This window comes from Coptis chinensis, chromosome 9, assembly GCF_015680905.1.
Source record: "Coptis chinensis isolate HL-2020 chromosome 9, ASM1568090v1, whole genome shotgun sequence".
Lineage (NCBI taxonomy): Eukaryota > Viridiplantae > Streptophyta > Magnoliopsida > Ranunculales > Ranunculaceae > Coptis > Coptis chinensis.
In genome coordinates this window covers 51,730,902-51,752,279 of record NC_141464.1, presented here as the reverse complement: position 1 = coordinate 51,752,279, position 21,378 = coordinate 51,730,902, and the positions used below count along the sequence as shown (strand labels likewise).

General features: G+C 36.1%; 1 protein-coding gene across 12 annotated transcripts; it reads left to right on the top strand.

Moving 5' to 3' along the window:
* The first annotated feature begins 881 nt into the window (after window positions 1-881).
* On the top strand, window positions 882-20,927 carry LOC147476578 (uncharacterized). 12 transcript variants are annotated; one of them, XR_015208828.1, is made up of 12 exons: window positions 882-1,332; window positions 1,950-2,042; window positions 2,489-4,178; window positions 4,277-4,637; window positions 6,086-6,365; window positions 6,453-7,190; window positions 7,265-7,329; window positions 14,969-15,182; window positions 15,330-15,425; window positions 15,513-15,620; window positions 15,701-16,042; window positions 18,214-20,908. XR_015208828.1 is itself a non-coding variant. In XM_086584176.1 (4 exons), exons 3-4 carry the CDS (start codon window positions 3,456-3,458, stop codon window positions 4,604-4,606), a joined length of 1,053 nt encoding a protein of 350 aa, XP_086440302.1. In that variant the 5' UTR covers window positions 882-1,332; window positions 1,950-2,042; window positions 2,489-3,455; the 3' UTR covers window positions 4,607-4,710. The 12 variants fall into 12 exon arrangements, 2 of the variants coding, with proteins under 2 accessions (XP_086440302.1, XP_086440301.1); XR_015208829.1 differs by lacking the exon at window positions 1,950-2,042; XR_015208827.1 differs by having other exon boundaries at window positions 1,950-4,178.
* Window positions 20,928-21,378: the final 451 nt, after the last annotated feature.

Here is a 21,378-nt window from a genome sequence, read left to right as displayed (position 1 = left end):
TTTTTGTAGAAACAGTGGGGGTATATGAATGTGAAAATACAAATTAGGTATTTTGGGTTGTACCGTGATATATGATATATTATATACTATTTTACGAGACAAGTGGTATTTGTTTGTATCGAAATTGGATTTTTTTTTTTACCATAGTAATTGACTATTAGCCACCTAACTAAGAAAACAGTGGTATATACCATTTGACTGTGGCTAATGTGCATTTCTATAGTAGTGGGGGATAAGCCAAAGTTATTTTAAATAACTTTCTATAATCATTAGTTAACTGCTTGCCTTTCACAGAATGGCACCCCCACCCCACCCAATAAAACTGTATTCGAAATAATTAGCAATATCACCCTCCCCAAAATAATCATAAATTGGAATAGTATTAATGAAAAACAATTAGCTTATCATATCATAAATTAGGAACGTTGATTGAGTTATTTTTAGATGTTCATACATGTTATCAATTCAAACATAGATTAGATTGGATATTTGGGAAATCATCATGAGTTGTTTTGGTACTTTTGAATTACAAAGGGCAATGGCGTCGTTTTGTATGGTGGTCGTTTTGTGTCACTTGGCATCAAAATTTGAGTTGTTTTTTTAATCCAATTTGAGTTGAATGTGCCGTTTAATTGCTGGGAGAAGACCCTGTCAATTGTATGTGTGGCAATTGAAATGGAAAGAGGAGAAATAATTGTGGTCAGTTGCGGGCTTGCGGAGCTTAATTCAGGATGTTACAAATAATAGACAAATGAAATAAGCAAAATTCAAGGGTTGGTAGTAGTTCAAAACCTCGAACTACTAAACTAACATTTCGACATTAGCTTATAGCCTTATACTACAAATACAAAGATGTGCAGTTTAAGCTGCGATTAATAGGTGCAAAAACGCTATAAGGCTGAGTCCAATGGTCTGTCACTCTCTATCTCTATCTCTCAAAATAACAATGTTATACGGATAGAGAGTAGGTTTGGGTGAACCAATGGTTTGAACAATCCTATTCCACTTGAACTGGCACGGTTTGAAACTCATTTTTTTCACGTCACTTCGACCAGCGCAGAATGAAAACCAAAAAAAAAAAAAACCATTCGACGCCTCTTCAAATGGCGTAGAATAGAAACCCAAAATTTTCAAAAGACAAAAGTGCCCCTGCGCCCTCTTTCTTCCTCGACCAATTTCACCCCAAAAACCTTCTAATTCAACTGCCCCTGTGCCACTTCCCCTCCACTCAATAATTGGTGAACACCACCACCGAAAAGAAAAACCTTCCAATTCACTCACTCTCTCGTCACTCTCCGCTGACTCTCTCGTCAATCCGTGCGATAAAAGAAGGTAAGGTTCAAAAAAATTAGCTTTTCTTAATGGGTTTCATAAATTTGGAAGTATTTCAGTTTTGGTTTTTATTACAATTTCTCAAATTTGAATTTTATTGAATATCTATTTATTTATTGTTAGTTTATCTGGAAAGATGAAATATGTTATCGAATCAAAGAATGAAGATTATAGTGTTGTAATACATCATGAGATGTTATCCAAATTGATCTTCTATTGGGGAGATTTCTTCTTCATCTTCTTCTTTATTGATTTGATTAAATTAAATTTGTACGTACTATTCTTACTGGAAAAGGGAAATTTGTTTTAAAGGTTTTCAGATTATATCACGAATCATATGCTAGTAATTCTTAATTTACTTTGGTTTGGTTTCTGTTGATACTTTAGCTTTTACGTTGAATGTTTGGTTTCACTTACTGTTGGAGCTTTTATTGTTGGATTTCATGTGTCGTTTAGAGTTAAGGATCATTTGTTTTTGGTGAGGAGGAAGCTATTAATGGGGGTTTGCTTTCGGTTGTTGGTAGTTTGTAGTTCAATGCAAGGGGGTGTTCTTAATCAGCACGCTTCTCTGCTCATGCCCCACTGCATTGCAGTATTCTAATATAAACTCGATGCAGCTTATAAAAGAAAAAAAATCAATAACAAGTCGAAGAAAGAAGATTGAAAAGTGAAAACAGTACCGCTTGGATTTCGATCGATTTTCTCACTAGGTAAGTCTTCCTCACCTTTCAATAATAATTTGTGTATCCTTAGACCTTACTAGAAACCATAATGCATGAGTGGGATTGACTTGAGGTCTGCAAAATGAAAAGCAGTGAAGAATGCAACATATGGTATTGTAGCAGTCGAAAAAATTAATTTTAGATAGGATGTAGCAGTATGGGTTTTGGGAATTGTATTTGGCGTTGCTTCATTTATGGTTGTGCACTTTGTCTTTTCATGTGGTATTGTGTATGAGAATTATTTTTCAAGTTGTATTGTGTATTGTTTGTGTATGAGAATTATTTTTCAAGTGGTATTATGCATGAGAACTTTGTTTAATAAGGTTAGCTTAGTGTAGTTTGTTTCGTATTTGACTCATGAAACACGTTAGTTTAGTCGAATTATTGTTAAATTATATTTTCATGTACATTGTTTAATTCGAGTTGATCTCCAGTAAAATATCCGGATTTGGGCGTGTACTTTGGAGTTCAAGGAGTAGAAAAAAGGCCGTGAACAAATATTCGAGTTGATCTCCAGTAAAATATCCGGATTTGGGCGTGTACATTGTCTATTACATTGGATGATCACACATCGTATGAATGTGTTGTTCCAAATGAAGAGACACATGTATCTTACAGTCTTCGAAATGGTGGGACAATTGCAAAAATTGGTCTCAAAGGGACTTGGACTCCTGTGTTGAAGTTGATCAAATTAATAGACACCGTCGAATTTAGGCAATTCATTAATGACATTGGGTTCGACATTTTTGCACAAATAGATGATGAGCAGGCCGACTATGCTTTGACAGAGGCCATTGTGGAGAGATGGTGGGATTCTACCCATACGTTTCACTTACCATGTGGGGAGCTAGGAATCACGCCACTTGATTTCGCTATGTTGAGTGGTTTGCGTATTGGAGTTGGGAAGCCGTTGGCTTATGATAAGAGATTTGAGTCATTTGAGTTGGCTGAAGAATATCTCACATTGTTGAATGAAAATGACATTTAGTATGGTAGCATCAAGTTGGTTCATTTATAGCAATATACATGCTATGCATATTCCGATGAAAAAGTGGAAAGGGATATGTTTTTACGAGCTTTTATGTTGTATGCTATTGATCATATTTTGTCCAAAAAGCAATAACACGGTGCGTTTGGGGTATTTGGCGAGTCTTACTACTATAGACGATATTTGTGGTTATGATTGGGGAGGAGCTGCAACCTAATTCGATCTTTGGACAAAGTATGTCGCTATGGCACTGGACTTGAGACTAAAACTATGTCGGCGATATGGCAAGTGCTTGAGGTAATGAAAATTAATTACATATTATTTATTAAATTAAGTACTTAGTTATTTTAATTTGTAAGTTAATCTAAATTAATTGTGTTCAGTATTGATATTACTCTTATTGCCAAAATGGCATGCACGTTCGCAAAGTACTTGCGCTTAACCAATTTCCAGCTATAAATAATTGGGGTCCAAGTTTTCGTCAGCATGCCTCGGGTGAAGGTCCTCATATTTTAGACCTAGCTCGACATCAGTTAGAGTTTTGTAGTCGAGTTTCTATTATATGGCAGCCATGGAAGGGTTACATAGAACATCATTATGTTCAGAGGGCTAAAGAGTTGACTGACCTACGATGCATTGTGTTTGGAGCTTATGTACATACATGGTATTTGGGAGAGTGTTGTCTGCGCCAAGTGACTGGTGAAACTTCAATTCCTTGTGCTCCACCTTCCCCTGTGGATCTTAGTCAGGCCTCTCCGACGACACTACAGTGGTGGTCAAAAAATGTTGGCGTTCCTGCTGCTAGTTTGGTCCGACTTGTTAGTGAGGACCAGTACAAAGCTTATTGGGGTCACATGTCAGTAGGTATGCTTCTTCCTGCCTTGCGTAGAGATGTAAACGTGGACTACATTGGTCCATCTGGTCTCCAGGATGATGTGCATATCTCACAACCGATGGATGCGACCTTGTCTTACACACCTTACCCGCAGAGAGAGTGTGAGGTCGATGCACCTGACACTGCAAGCAACTGGACTGTCCCTATCACTTTACAAAATGGGCAGATCATTCATCACCATATTGAACTAGTGGGTCGAGAATCAGTGCCCCAACTTCCTATTTTTGATCAGATGTCTCGTGTAAGTAACTTAATTTGTTTGATTGTTTTATTTGTATTTATTACCGTATTTGTTAGTGTTGGTTATGATAAGTAATTGTTATCTTTGAATATATGCAGGCTAAGATGAAGGCAATGTTAGAGGATATTCTACATGCAAATGCTTCATTGGGTAGTGTTATATCTCATATCTCAAATGGGATATATAGTACTTCAGGTGATGTCATTCGAGCTTTTAACGACACTATTAGTCATAGTAGTCCAGAGGATCAACATACTCATTCCCAAGTATTTGAGACTCATATGACCCCACCGGGAGGTGTATACTATCCTCAGTTTGAGCCTCCACATACATCTAGGTGCCACTCCAGCTTTCATGGTGACTCCAGCTTTGATGGCGTTAGAAGTACTTTTCAGGGGGATAGTAGTGGCAATGGAGGGTGGTGGTAGCACTGTACTTTAATAACTCCCTTGGCTGATGGTATAACATCCTCAAATTTTTAACCTTAGATTATTTTAGCTATTTTTATAAATATATTTTTGTGATGCTTGTACTAGGGGTGGGAATTTGGCCCTAACGACCCTAACCCGGCCCTGACCGACCCGACCCTAAGCCCTATAAAGCCCTCACAACTAAAGCCCTCACAGAGTTTAGGGCCGGGCCGGCCCGGCCCTAATGCCTTCTAGTATGGGGCTAGGGCTAAAATTCTAAAACATAGGCCCGACCCTAACCAAGCCCTAACCAAGCCCTAACCGGCCCTGTTTCATACTTTCACTATAAATACACATACCATAATTGTCCAACTCTTTGTTAAATATTTTCAATTAAAATAACATTGTCCTTTGTAATTTATCACTTACACCCAAGGGTACTTCCAATAACTTGTTTTATATAACAAAAACTTGTCAACTTAGCGACCCATGAAGAACAATGAGCACTAGCCTAATAAAAATAAGACTTTATTCCTTTGATCATCAAGTCAAAGTCCATAACTTATTATTCTCAATTTCTTTTCTCACTTATTTCTTATAAATTATATTTTTATTCACATCCAAGCCAAGTCTAAAACTAAAGATTTCCTTCCACACCATTAAAACAAAATACAGAGCAGACATTTGTAACATAGAAACCAAAAAACAACCTTTGTCAGAAAAATGACATTTGTAATCTCAAACCTTTCTCCATCACTTGTTCAAAAGCCAATATTTTCATTTCCATATACAAAGCTTGAACCACTTTTAAATTAGAAGAAAGGTAATATTATATTTGTTTGAATCTATTATAGAAATAATTTATGATATTACAAATAGTTTAACTTCCATGACCCTTAACCAAAACTATTATGTTTCTTCTTTATATATATTACTTCTTCCTTTAAAATGATAATATAATTATTTGTCTATGTATTTCAATGTTAAATGTAATTTTAGTGAGGTTTGAGTACAAGGAAGAACAAATTCCGAACTCTCGATGTACTTCAGTTCATTAGATTGTGGATGTGCATTTTAAATTTTTGGACTTATACAGGATTATTACTAGATTGGTTGGACTTTGAGTTTGTAGATTATTGTACATTTTTGTAATATAAATGAGTTTTAAACTGATGTAGTAAAAAAAAAAATATATATAGGCCCTAAAGCCCCCTAAAGCCCTAACCCAAAAAGCCTTTAAAGAGGGCTAGGGTCGTGGTCGTGGCTTGAGGTTTCGACTTGTGACCCTAATCCCGCCCTATGTCGCTGACTTTAGGGCCGGGCCGACCCGGCCCTAATATCTTAAGGGCTTTAAATGTTTAGGGCCGGGCTAGCCCGACCCGGCCCATTGCCCACCCCTAGCTTGTACCATTTGTTTTATTTCTTTTATTTAGATGATTAATCAGTTTTATTCTCATTTAGTACTAAGCTTGTTTTATAGCAATTAATGCTTTCTAGGAAATCGTCATTTAACCCAATGGAAGACACAATTTTGATTGAAGCATGGTTACAGTTCTCTATTGATTCAATTACTAGGATCAACCAGTCCTATAACATGCTATAGGATAATATTGTGAATCACTACGAGACAGAGAGATTGAAGTTCTGTTATATTCATCGAACCAAGAAAAGCTTGGAAGGTCGTTGGGGAATTATCAACAAAGCTATAACTTTGTTTTGTGGTTGTGTCCATCAAGCTGAATGTTTTAACATTTCTGGAGCAAACGATGTACATATTGTAAGTATTGATTGTAAATTCACTAGTATTGTTAAATTTAATTTGTATTTCATTTTGTGTTACAGTTTATATAATTTTTCCTAACAGATGGCACAAGCAAAACAGATATATGTCAAAAAGTCAACAGGTCACAAGAATTTCACCATGGATCACACATGGGAACTACTGAACGACAACCAGAAATGGGCTCCACATGCTTTAGTGACAAAAGTTTTAGCAACGATAGTATATCGTAGCCAATGGTCACTTTTGGTGACATTTTTAATCGTTGCCCATACTATTCTAACTTGCTTTTGAAAAATATTTTTGCTAGCGTTTTTAGCGTAAACAAAAGTGGTAATCATTATTTGTAGAACGAAAATATAATTTTGGCGACGAAGTGAACGACGTAAATTGATTTTTCTATTTAACTATGTTTTTTAGCGTTGGTGATTGTATTTAATACGGACGTTTTTTCGAACCGTTGCTACTAATGGGATTTCAACCACATCATAATATATGTCGCTAATCCACTTTATAATTCAATTTATATTAGGGACAAAATAATCGTCGGAAAATATCTAATTAGTTTAGTGACAAAATTTTCTTATTTATGGCCCTCTATTTTTCGGTCGAGCCTGCTATATTTTTAGCTATTGCCGCCCCCATTGTTTTAAGAAAACGCAAAGAAAAAATTAAATAGGAAACCCTAAGTCTCCAAAATAGATAAGAACCAAATTTAAAACCCGTCTTTCCTCCCCTTCTCCCACACTTCATCTTTCTCAATACTAAATCGCGGCAACCAATCGAATCAATACACCAACCTTTGGCTTGAGGTGGCTAAAGGTGAGGCTATTTCAATCCCAACTACTAGAACCCCTACCTTAATATTGGTTATCTGATAAAGCATTGCTTCGCAGGTTCTTACACAAAGGAGCTCTCAGATCAGTCTTGCGCTAACAAAAGATGAAGCACTGAAATTAAGGTATGCCCTCTCTATCTATCTCTCCTTCTCTCTTAAATTAAACTAAGGTGAAGCCTTGCGTGAAATTTTAAGCTTGATTTCTATTTCTATTGTTTGGATAAATCTTAAGACTCCCCCAAAAGTGGAAACCTTGTGTACTCTCTTTCAAATAGAGGATGAACCTCAACTTTAGGCCGACTGCTTCACTGTACGTTGTTTGCTCTCTTTCGAATCATTGTATCCTTCACTTTCACACCAGATACCACCTTCTTAGAGAAAATCATCTGTTAACAATCAAAGATTTTTTGGTGACACACGCACAGCTGCTTCTTCCCCAACACCCAGTGTTTTCCTAAGGGGCTGTTTGTTAAATTTTAACTAATGGAAAGGAAAGAAAATAAGTGATCCACTATAAAAAGGAAAGGAATGGAATGGAAACATTTTTAAAATTGTGCCTATTTGGTAAACTATGGAAAGGAGGAAAGTAAATTGTGTCTGTTTGTTTGTTGTTTTTTTTTTTCCCTAAAATTTTTAGGTATGGACCATAGACACAAAACCATTTCCATTTCCCTAGTTTTGTTTCCATAGAGAAAGTAACATTTTCTTTCCATTGGCAAACAAACAACAAAAAAACTATAGAAAAGATGGACCACACCTCTTTTCCTTTCCTTCCTTTAGCATTTCTTCCGGAACAAACAGGCCCTAAGAGTCATTATATAACTTCCGTCCAAATGTTCAAGAGGCATAAACACTGGATTCTAGGGAGAGCTGTTGCGGTAAATGGGAAGAGCTGTTTAGGCAACTGAAGATGATGAACTTATAACGATGAGGGATGTCTCCATCCCATGTTGCTGAAGAAACTATGTTATCAAATCATATAGATATAGTCTGTAGTGATGGAAAACCCCTACTTTCCCTGCTCCATAGAAGTTGTAGTCTACATATGAATGACTACATAATACACAGCGGGCATATTAGTTATATGAGAGACTTTCAGGGTATACTAGCTTCCTAAAGGGTGGGAGAAAATGGAGGTATTCTTTTTTGCTTTGGTCAAAAGTTTGCTGTAACCAGATTCGGAGCGTGAGTTGTGACTTAAAGAGTTAAGACCAACTGAATTGAACGGATAAATAACACTGATGAACATTTGAACTTCTTGTGGCCTTTGAAATAACAATCAAACCAATTAACGATGGCCAGATAAGTTACTCAACTCGAAATTTACACTAATATGTCAGTTTCTTTAGTCATTATAATAGTAAAAATGATTATGTATGTATGTATGTATATTGTTTTGTGTGTTATTTGGTTGGTGTCCATATGTGGCTCCCCAAATGCCAGATTATCTTCTATGTTTTAGCAAAATGATGTCTATATGCTCTGTTTGGTTCGATGTATTTACATGCAATTGCACCTAATTCCATGTAACCACCCACAAAACAGTGTTTGGTAGCAAAATGCAAATAGGCGGTTGATGCAACAAGTTGCAATTATATGCACTATATAAGTAGTTTCCATGACATCCACTTGCAGCCAAAAAAGTTGTGTAAATAGATGCAAACACAATAGAGGTGCTTTCTCTTATTTAAGATGTGAAAAAAAGTAGTGGGATAATATAACTAACTTTATAAGATGTGAAAAAAAGTAGTGGGATAATATAACCAATTTTACATCCTTTTGTCTTGGGTTTACCAAACACAAGTAAATTGGATGCAATGCAATCAGATGCAATACAATCACATGCCATTTGCAACTATTTGTCATTTGCAAGTCGGTACACCGAACCAAACAGAGCATATAGTTTTTCCAACTGATATGACATGCATTTGTATATTTGAAGGACTATGTTCTCCCTATAATTCATTCCAACTATACTCCACAGCATCCTCAGTGGTTAGAACATCTTCCTATCCAATGCAGAAATGGTTACTGCCATTGCGTTTCCTTAAAGAGTCGTAGTCTCGTAGACCTTGTGAACACCAACTTTTTATCTCCTCTCTGTATCTTGTCTGACTTATGGTCTGATTACTTTAGGTACCCAGAGCATGTAAATTAACTTTTGGCCAAATTAGGATTTTGATAATTTGCAGGAGGACGTTTCTAATATATGAGTTTAAGGATTTATACTTGCAAATATCACAATGCAAAGATTTTAACAAATATTATCTGCCGACCACCCAATGATGGTAAGCTTTTAATAGAATCTAGACTCTGCGATACTGATTAAGAGGTCTATCATGCAGGTTAACAGTACTACTTGTATTATGATTAATTCAAACCTTGAACTGTTTGTATTATGAGAATTATGGAGTATCCTAGTGCGGCATCCCAGCACATTAAACTCTGTAAAATTCATGCATAACTTAACACATACTATAAGTATTCTATGGATGGACCTAATAAGAATATCATACAGACAAAAAATTGACTCAATTACTTTAAATGGCAAGGTCCCAAGGTCGATCAAGACCATAGACATCCATGTCGCCTTTAAAATCTGGAGGTGGATTGTGTAGCACAAGGTGAACATACAGGACGCGTGGATTATCGATTGAATGGCTCTATCACTTCTCACTTTTTGGTTCAACACGCCTGACCAGTTTAAAATACTGATGCCATAAGTTTTTAAGAGTAAACAAGTATGCAAGCCGTGCTACGCATTTGGGTTTTTTAAGTCTTGAAACCCGTCCCTCTAGATTGATAGTTAGTATGGTTTTATTGGATTCTAATTGTAAATGGTAATTGTAATTATATAGGAGAGACTCATCTATTTATTTTTTTAAAAACAAAATGGAAAATAATTATGTTATTTAAGTGATATTAGGGAGGTTCTTTTAAATTATCAATAATAAAATAGAGTGTTTTAATTTCAATGTGGGAAATAGGAGTAATTATTTAATTTAAGTGACATTAGATAGGTGTTTCTAAATTATTAATACAAAAAGGATTTTGTTCAAATTATATTAATAAAAGTGGGGCTTATTTTAAATTTAGTGAGGGAGGTGTTTCTAAATTAAGTAAATAAAGAGATCTTAAATTGCCTACTCGATATTGGAAAGGGTATTTCGGCTATCATATAGGGTAGATATTTGTAAACCAAGTTTTTTAGTTATTACTTCCCACTTGTATCACACATTCATAGTATCACGAATGTATCCTTGTTCTTTAAGATATAACTAGTTGACCATCTATTTTGAATTCTAATAGTAAAGTAGTTGACCTTAAACTGGTTCGATCAGTTCTATCGGCTTTGTTTATTTATTCAGTAAGATTCCATGCTCAGTTCCAATATGAAACATTAGACTTTGGGAAGTCTTTGTGGGGATAGAAAATTAAAGTGAAACAATTACGGCCCAATAATCGTTTCGAATTTTTACAATATTTTTTGCAAAAAATTTAAATTTACTGTGCTGCCTCCACCTTGGTTACAAATTGTCCTGAAAACATAAAATTGAAAAATAATAATATATGTTTAACTAGTGCTGCCTCCACTATGCATGCCATTTTTTGTTAAATAGGACAGTGGTTTTTGTTTCAATGCAAATGATGGTGTTTATTTTCATGGATAAATAGAATCAAATATGGATAAGAGTTGGATGAATATGCCACATAAGCCTATTGAATATGCCCAAGGTATTAAGGATTTTATTGTCCTTGCTAGCAATCATTTAAACAATGCAAATAGGGCACGGTGTCTATGCAAGAAGTGCAATAATAGGATGTATAGAAAGTTCCAAGAAGTAAAAGATCATTTGTATGATAACGGTTTTGACAAAGATTATACTTGTTGGATATACCATGGAGAACCTTTAGATGTGGCGAGTGATGACGATGATAATGATACTGGTTTAGGTGGTGAAGGTGTACGCTATGATGGTTTGGATGACATGCTTGAAGATGTGAGACAATCAACACACAGAGACAATCAGGCGTCGGACATCCAACGTGGGGAAGCTAGCTGTAATTACATACCCGATGCAATTGACAAGGATGCATTTGCTGGCCATCATAATACGAGTGATGGAAATACAATGTCATTTGATAGACTCTTGAACGAAGCGCGCCAACCTCTCTATCCGGGGTGCGAGAAATATAACACGTTGGATTTTCTCATGAAGATGTTCCTTTTGAAGATAATTAATCGTTGGAGCAACAAATCTTTTGACATGGTCCTTGCGTTGGTTAAGTCAGCACTACCTGCAGGTGAGAGGCTCCCAAAATCTCACTATGAGGCTAAGCAATTACTGTGGGATTTGGGCCTAGGTTATATCTCAATACATGCATGCCAATATGATTGTGTGCTCTTCTGGGGGACAGAGAACAAGGATCTTGAAAATTGCCCTGTTTGCAATGCATCGAGGTATAAACTTAATGAAGATAAGACTGAAAAAGTACCAGTGAAAGTATTACGGTATTTTCCACTTAAGCTAAGACTTCAGTGGTTATTTATGTCGAGGATGACCGCTGAGGACATGAGATGCACTAGGAGAAGCGAGTTGCGGAGGAGAATATACTTCGACATCTTGCTGATTTTGAAGCTTGGAAAGAGTTTGACAAGGAACATGAGTGGTTTTCTAGTGATCCCCACAATGTCCGTCTTGGCCTAGCAAGTGACGGGTTCAACCCTTTTTCTGACATGAGCAGTATTTATAGCATGTGGCCAGTACTACTTATGTCGTATAATATGCCCCCTTGGAAATGTATGAAAGAGTCGTTCATTTTCATGTCTCTCCTTATCCCTGGGCCTAAAGCTCCTGGAAATGACATTGATGTGTATTTACAGCCATTAATAGAGGAACTGAAAGAGCTGTGGGTATATGGTGTCGATACATACGATGTCGTAACGAAACAAACATTTCGGTTGCACGCTGCATTACTATGGACTATAAATGACTTTCCTGCATTTGCTAATTTATCCGGTTGGTCTACAAAAGGCAAACTAGCATGTCCAACTTGCAACAAGAATACATGTTCTATGTACTTGAAAAATGGCAAGAAGTTATGTTATATGAACCATTATAGGTTTTTGCAACCACGACATCCTTTGACAAAGCGTGCTAGGCAGTTATTCAGTGGAAACAATTGGAGCAGGTTGCCTCCTAACAAGTTGACTGGAGAAGATGTGTTAAAGCAATTAGAACATGTTGAGGAACAAGGGTATGGAAAGCATCCAGAATACAAGAAGAGGAAGCGTACTGAGACTGAGTTGAACTGGACAAAACATAGCATATTTTTTCAATTACCCTATTGGCGTACCCTTAAATTACCCCACAACATTGATGTTATGCACACAGAGAAGAATATTTGTGAAAGTGTTTTAGGGACATTGTTGAACCTAGATGGGAAGATAAAAGATTCAGCAAAAGCTCGATTAGATTTGGCCAAATTGGGTATTAGACACGAGTTGCATCTAATTCCAAGGGGTAATAAATTTGTTGTACCCCCTGCATGTTATACATTGTCTCTTGTTGAAAGAAGGATTTTTTGCGAGTGGTTGAAAATGGTGAAGTTTCCATATGGTTATGCGTCAAACATTTCTCGATGTGTAAATGTTACAGACTGCAAAGTACACGGACTGAAGAGTCATGATTGTCATGTACTTTTACAACGAGTTCTCCCAATTGCACTTCGTGGTTTTTTGGATAGTGATGTATTTTTTGCTCTAATTGAATTAGGATTCTTCTTTAGAGAGCTTTGCTGCAAAACGTTAAAAGTAGAATTACTCGAGAAATTGGAAAAGGACATTGCAGTGATACTTTGTAAGCTCGAATTGATTTTTCCACCAGCATTCTTTGATGTCATGGTCCACTTGGCAGTAAATTTGCCTCATGAGGCAATAGTTGGTGGACCTATACAATACCGGTGGATGTATCCTATTGAGAGGTGATGTTCATAAACTATATTCTACTCATTTTGGTGCTAAAATACTATCATGCTTTGATATGCTCATCTAACTTATAACACTTTATCGCAGATTTCTCAAAACTCTCAAACAATATGTTCGTAATAGGGCACACCCAGAAGGTTCCATTGTAGAAGTGTACATTGACTCTGACTCTCTCACTTTTTGTTCAATGTATCTCCAAGGAATTGAAACGCAGTTCAACCGTGAAGATTGTAACTACGACAGTGGTCAAGTGAAACAAACCAAGGGGTTGCATGTTTTCTCACATAATGTTAGACCATTAGGAGCTCCGAATTATAACAATGAGTTCAAATGATTTCAACAAGGCTCGATATTATGTGTTAAACAATTCAGAATAAATATCATCATATTTAGAGTAAGTGTCTTTTCTGATTAGATGTGTCATGTGTAGATTTTGTTAAATCAATCACAAAAGATAATAATACTCATTTTGCAATGAGCATATGGTTGAGCTACGTACAAAAGCACATGCAACTCTCATGATTTGGAAAAAAGGCAGGAACAACATTTTGCTGAATGGTTCCGGGCTCACGTACGTGTTAAATTAAGTTGACATGTAGTTAGGTTCACTCGATTACGAAAGATCTTAAATTATTATTATTATTATTATTATTATTTTCCATTTGATAGATGAAACAACTGTATTATGAAAAATCTCCCGAGGCAACCGATGATTTATATTCACTATCATATGGTCCCGATCATCGTGTGACTCGATATAGTGGTTGCATTATCAATGGAGTTAGGTTTCATACCAAGGATCGTGAGAAAACTCTATGGACTCAAAATACTGACGATACAATTATGACCAATGACTATGACACTGAAGAAGATGATACATTGATAGAATATTGTACTGAAGAGGAGATTCTTTCGAGTGATAATGATACTGATATTGATTAATCATAATCAATGTAAAAGCTTGTTATTTTTCTTCTATAAAAATATATATTTCTCAAATACTTATAAATGTATATCACACATTCATACTTGTAGGCTTTGTTTTTATTGCCTATTGATATTGTACTCTTCTTACTCTTCTTTTATTGCCTTTTGTTTAAAAGTATTTTTTATTTAAAAGGATTGTACTCTTCTTACTTTTCTTCTATTGCCTTTTGATATTGTACTCTTCTTTTATTGCCTTTTGTTTAAAAGTATTACTATTTAATTTGCTTTGATGTAGCTATGGCACTTGGTCGTCCACTGCGTACTTGTGTTACATCACAGTCTCAGGCCACTCAGGCCATGTAAGATGGGTTTAGTGTTGGTATAATTCTTTCTTAATTTTGTACTATTCTTCTTCATACTAATCTTTTACGGTTCTGCTAGTGTTGGTACAATACTTACTAACAAATATCTTGTCTTCTAAATAATTATTAAAGCCAAAAAACAGGAGCCTAGAAAAAAACCCAAAACCTAATTCTTAAGAACCTCTTAGCGCGAGGGGGTGGAAAACCGAGGATAGAGATTGCTATTGGGAAAGATAAGCATGTATGCAATTGGAGCCAACAATGGATCACCGAGCTTGGCGTCATTGCTAGGTTTAGAATACCGCCTTTTGCCCATTACTAGAAAGACATGACTGATGATCAAAGGAAAAGTCTTTACAAGCTTGTTTTGGTAATCGATGTTTGCTTATTAATTGTTTCTTTTACTAAACTCTTTAAAGCATCGTGCTGAAAATTACGTCTTTATGATATCTTTGTCTGTATTTTATTTTATTTGTTTTTGTAGGAAAAGTATGACATGGACATCCATCTACCACATGTCGAACTACTGTTAATAATTATATTAGGGATCGTTTCAGAGATCATAGGTGTGCCCTTCACAAGTACTACGTGAGCATTCCAAATAATGTGAACATACATCAACACCCATTTAATGGTGTATCACAAGAGTCTTGGGAGAGATGGTGCGATCTGTGGGAAACAAATAAGTTCAAGGTAAGGTAAGTGAGTTTACTCCTCTTTTTAAAGAAAAGGCTATGGCGGCCAAATTCAATGTGGGAAGTGGTAGTGCTAAAGGGTTGGTTGTTGTACTTATACACATTATAATAGTTCTTTTTATGATGCATTGTTTATTTGTTTTAACCCAGGATGTTAGTACGCATAACCAATACAGCCGCTCATGCCTTGTCGTCAACCATTGTGCTGGTTCAAAATCTTTTGTGCGGATTATCCGTGCTGACATGGTACACTTAATTGATTAATTTTAGATATTATAAATATTTTTTTTAGTACTAACTTTGGAAGTTTGTCTGTCTTTTGAAATGACACAGTCGGTTGATCCCGAGACTCAACAAGAGGCTGGGATGATCGCACTATATCGTAAGACTCATTTCAGTGAGAAAAAAGGCTGGGTTTCTCATGAAGCAGAAAATAATTATGTAATTAACTCGTACTTACCCTTTAAGTTAGCTAAATCGTACTTTTGTGAGATAGTTATATCTATTTGTTTTCTTTTCAGGAGAGAATGGTGGAACTACAAAATCAACCTACACTAGAAGGTTCTAACCCTTTGACTGAAGAAGAGATTTTTGATGAAGTCTTGGGCGTAAGACTTGGTTATAAACGTGGTCTTGGACATGGCGAGGCACCCCCCATCCCGTAAACGTGTGGCTGGATATGAGCACTCAGATGTGGGTCAATTGAGAGCAAGGGCAGAGGAGGCAAAGTCTCAGCTGGAAGAGTTGCTAGGATGGAAGGAAGCGGCTCAAGAGACGCAAGAAACACACCAGGTGCAAATTCAACAACAACAACGCCAGTTTGACTATCTCATGGAGAAGCTTGATGGTCCTCCTTCAATATGGTATGATTTATGAATTTAACTATTTTCTTATATGTGTTGGTGTTGTTTGATTGCGATATAGTTGTTTGATCGGAATGAATAAGCCTCCATATCATGTTTTAGGTTGCATATAGTACCTTCAGTTTTGGTAAATGGAATATGGGGTTTTCACCGTCTTGTGAAATATATTATTGTGATTTTCAGGTTATGACATGTTATTGTATTTATAAAATGTTGAAAATACAGAGGAGACTCTGTCAAAATTTTACTATAAAAGTCACATATCTTATCTTAGGTATATAATAGTTTGAGATTTGGGTAGACATAAACTTTGAGTAGATGATAAGCCCCCAAAACTGTATTATAAAACCTCGTAGAGACATAACATTTCGGTTAATTTTGTGCTTAATAATCATGAAATAATCGTATTCTCGTGCTTTTACATGTTAGAGCAACCAACGTAAAAATGATGATAAAGCCAGTATTTAAGCACGGAATAAGGAGTATACATAAAGCTTTCCGATTAAGCCATGTGAAGCCCAATAAAATTGGACTAAAGCCCAAAGACTCAAACAGGACATAATCAAATCAGAAATGGGATCACGTGCACAGAAGCATAAAACTTCCAAAACTTATATCTCTTGAATTAGAACTCTAAATTCGACAAGTGAGCTGCTTAGACGATCAGTGCGATGAACTCTACGCAATGGCATGAAGTTGTAAAAATACCAAAAGACTAGCCTGCCATTAGACACAACACGTGGACCCACTATGCGGGCCCACAAGATTTGATGAGTTATCATGCAACTCAAGACAAAAGGAGCAAATAATTGGAACAAAATGGACACCTTGCATGCAATTAATGGAGTTAGATAAATTAGGTGCTAATAGTGTAAACCATGCAAGGTGTAACTTTGCTTTGGTTTGATGGATAAGATGGAAATTAAGGGAAGTTTGTGTTTCACGTGGGATAAGAGGAGAAAGCTCTCTTATGTATAAGGGGGGCTGATTTTGGAGCATTAACTCCCTTTTTAGATTCTTTTATCATTCCTTGTCTTGTAGTTTAGTTTTTAGTTTTTATTTTTATGTAAGAAAGCTTGTAATAGTGTTAATGGAGAACATCTTTAGTTTTTTAAAATAAACTTCATCATTTCCTTAGGTAATTCATGTGTTTAGTCTTCTTTTCTCCTTTCTCTCTCTCATTAGCATATATATCTTGTAGTATTTCAAATAATCCAAGGATCATAAGCTAAAACCCTCCAAGGTGGAGGGTTAATGATGCTCATGTGAGGACTCGTATATGTTTTTTAGAAGTAGGATTCACTGCTTAAGACTAAAAACACATGTAGCACACTACCCCAAAATGGTAGTGTCCGGCCAAAATTGAGGCCTAGAAGTTGAGAAAGACTCGCGTGCGCCACCTTTTTCATGCCTGGGCTAGCCGCGCGCGTGGGTCCTATTTGACCTCTTAATTTTCTATTTGACAGGTGTATATTGTATTAGTCCAGGAGTTGAGATGGTATTTAGAGATGAAATATCAGTTCAACTCCTTATACTAGGGAAATGGACTTAGAGATTAGTTCATCTCGCTAGGGATCGATGTTCTATCCATTTAGGGTTTGATAATGAACCAAAAACGGCTTAGAGATGGTAGTAATCTGATTTTTAAGGGATTATAATGAGTCCTTGCATGAGTAGCATAATCCTCTACCCTTTCTTTCTCTTTAAATATCTTGTTAAAAATCGTAATTTTTCCGTTTTTGTGTTTCGCATTTTAAGTGTCCGTTAGGATTTAAAACACAGCAGACCTTAGCTAACAAATCAATATGAAACTTACTCACTAGTTTCCTAAGGAGCACAATAAAGTTGTAATATTGTCCTAGACTTTAGGTTGGAATAAATTCCTACTCGAGCTAAACAAACGAAGACACATGAGTAAGGACTTGAGTTTACACCGAACGAAGTAGAGAAATCAAATCTTTATACCGCAAAGTGTGAATATCAAATGGCGCCGCTGCCATTCTAAAGACCCAAGGACCATTGTTACAAACTGGAATTGCTCCAAAGGGAAACCCCCCCACTCTCATTCCTTTCCTTCCTTTCATTTTGTTGTGTTTTTCTTCGTTTTTTGTTTTGAAATTTTCCTGCGTTTTGGTACTGATCCTAGATCGGATTTTTGGTTGCACTTGCAGCAAACAAAAGTTAAGACCTGGAGCCAAATCTACAAACTTCCATAAGACTCCTGTAAAAATTTGAGCCTACTGCGAACAATTACTGTGCGTGCGCGATACCTGCCTCGCGTCCGCTAGCACGCCCTCGCGCGCGCAGTGTATTTAATCTATTCTTGCTCAGGTTTCAACAGCAACACCCATTGGTCTTTCTCATTCCAGTGAAGGGCCTAAGTTTTTGAACCTGAAACAGCTACTTCAAAATTCCTTTTGGTATTCGGGACGTCCACGGTTTGTAACGACTGTTTCATTTCTTTGGCAGACTTGCGGGACGCTAACAGGTTCTACTATTAAATTATTATTGTATGATTCACAGGTGTTATCTATTATGTCGTAGGTAATGGACTATTATCTGCGTATTAGGTTAGAAATATGTATGAATCATGTGAATACAACTGTTAATATATATATGCGGTTAAGTGATTATGAATTGCATATTAATGTATATATACATACCCGTGGTACTGTTTTGCATAGTTATATCTATCTATACGTATAAGTGACTGTTGTTGTATGTTTAGTATCTATCTACGTAGGAGTAAACTGTTTTGTTTAATAAGTCGATTTTCTCATGAAAGAGGAGAACATTCCAACGAGGGTTAAAATTTGAGTTGGGTAAGTTGTTTCTAAATCCTGCGGGGTGAAGCTGCTCTCTATATGGCATTCGCAATCTCAATAATTATTGACATAATCGAATTATTATGCAAACCACGAGTAGTATATTACTCTATATATAATACATTGCCTGTTTAGTTTTACGTATCTGTTCCGTCTTTGCCTATTAGTATATATATACACGTACGTATAGTATCTTCGCATGCTACCGTATCTAGATATGTATGAGTAATTACAATTTGCCTGTTAATGTGGATATATGTATACGTCATATATATCTCCATATTAGCCTATATATACGTATTACTGATATGTATTTGCCTGTACGTATTGAAGTATTTATTGATGATACAACTTTGCCTATAAGTATTTCTATACGTATGAGTAGAGTATCTTCACATGCTACTGTATCTAGTAATGTATGAGTCAGTTATATTTGCATGATTGTATTTAAATTATATAGGTATGAGTTATATTTGCATGATTGCATGATTGTACTTTCTTCCTTGCATAAATTTTAATTAACTGAAGAAAAATAAAATAAAAAAAAAAAAAAAAAAAAAAAAAAAAAAAAAAAAAAAAAAAAGAAAGAAAGAAAAAGAAAGAAAAAGAAAGGGACCTTGCATAAATTTTAACTAATAATGATAATAATATTAATATGTAGTGGCTTTATCCCTTGCATAAATTTTAATTAAAAAAAAATCCCATAAATTTTAATCATATTCCAACGATGTATAGGAAACTTGAAAGATTGAGGTTATTTAATTAGAATTATGTTTGCACGAAAATCCTCCCTCATATCTTTTTTGTGACCTGGCTGTTGGTTTATGCACACGTATTCCTAGTTTCACTGCTATGTTAGCAGCAGTTTAGGCATACGTTGTTCAATTCTATAGCTTCAGAAAATAATAGAATTCAAGTAATAATAAGTTCCTTTTGTACAACAGATCTAATTTTATATTTGCATGAGATTAAGGTTTGGTACTAATAAAGAATTTGAACATACTTATCATAGGAGAAAGTACGATAAGCATTTGCATAAGTTCTCACCTCAAAATAGTTCCTCACCTGTTAATAAAAATCATCAAGATCCCTTGTCACCATTAACTTCATTCATTATGGTTGATGAAACTCCACCAGCTGAGAAGCTCCTTTCGGACTTCTATCCTGCATTACAGGAAGGACCTTCTTCCTGCATCAAACTCGAGGATATTGCCGGCGATTTTAGAATCTCGCCTAAAGTTTTTGGAGTGTTACCTGTTTATCATGGTCTAGACCATGAGAAACCGTACAATCACCTCTGTAGGATTCAGCAAGTAACCACAACATTTCACCATCCAGCCGTCTCTAATGAACAAATCTTGCTTTGGTTGTTTCCTTTCACTTTAGCGGATAAAGCGTCAGTTTGGCTAGCATGACAATAGCCACAATCCATAGAAACATGGAATAAATTAAACTTGTGTAAGCTTTCATGCTACAATTTTATACTCAAAAGAAGACTACTGAAATGCTCCAAAAAATCCAATTCTTTCATCAAAATCCTCATGAATCCTTAATGGAAGCATGGAGTTGATTTACTGATCTTCTTTTTAGAATGTCCTCATCACCAGCTCGACACCGCTGTCCTTGTTCGTTCATTCTTTAATGGACTTTCCGATCATCAAAAAGAAACTCTTGATATAATGAACGGCGGTTGCTTCATGGACAAAGGAGCTACTAAAGCATATACTTTTCTTGAAAAACAAGCAACAAGAGGTACACATTGGGGTAACACTGATTCTTCTAGGTCATCTAAGGATAATGTTACAAAAGCTACATCTATTTTTGAGGTAAAACCTGATCCTGAATTAAAAAAATCTGATAGAATCCCTTACTAAAAAGTAGATGCCCTCGCAGTTCAAGTAAACGATCAACTCCCACAACAGGTCATGAACGTTAACACTTCCCCATGTATCCTTTGTCTTAGTCCTAACCATCCTGATACTTATTGTCCCTTGTTATATGCCTCCCCTTCCCAACCATCAGAAGAGGCATGTGCATTCAACATTCCTAATGCACCTTGGAGACAACATTCGAATTTCACTTGACGCTCGAATACATAACAGATGGCTCCTCAAGGTTTCGCCAATCCACCTGTTCGACCACCCAACAACTTTATTCCATACCGCCAAGGAAATAATCAGCAATACCAACAAAGTCAAAATCAGTTTCAAAGTAATTCCAATGCGAACTACCAAAACAACCGCAGCCTTGTTCCAGCTAATCCCAGTTCTGGCTATAATCAACAACGTCTCAGCAATAATCGTGAACTAGTCCCTGTTGCACAACCTATGCCACTCGCTACTGATAGGACAAGCGAGACTTTCTTCGCTTAGATGAAGCAACAATCCCAAATCCTAACGTCTATCCAACAATCACTTCAACAATTAACACAAGAAAAGAGTCAAAAAGGTGTGTTTCCTGTCCAAGAAGTTCCAAACTCTAAGCCAGCAAACACTGCCTTTGAACTCACCA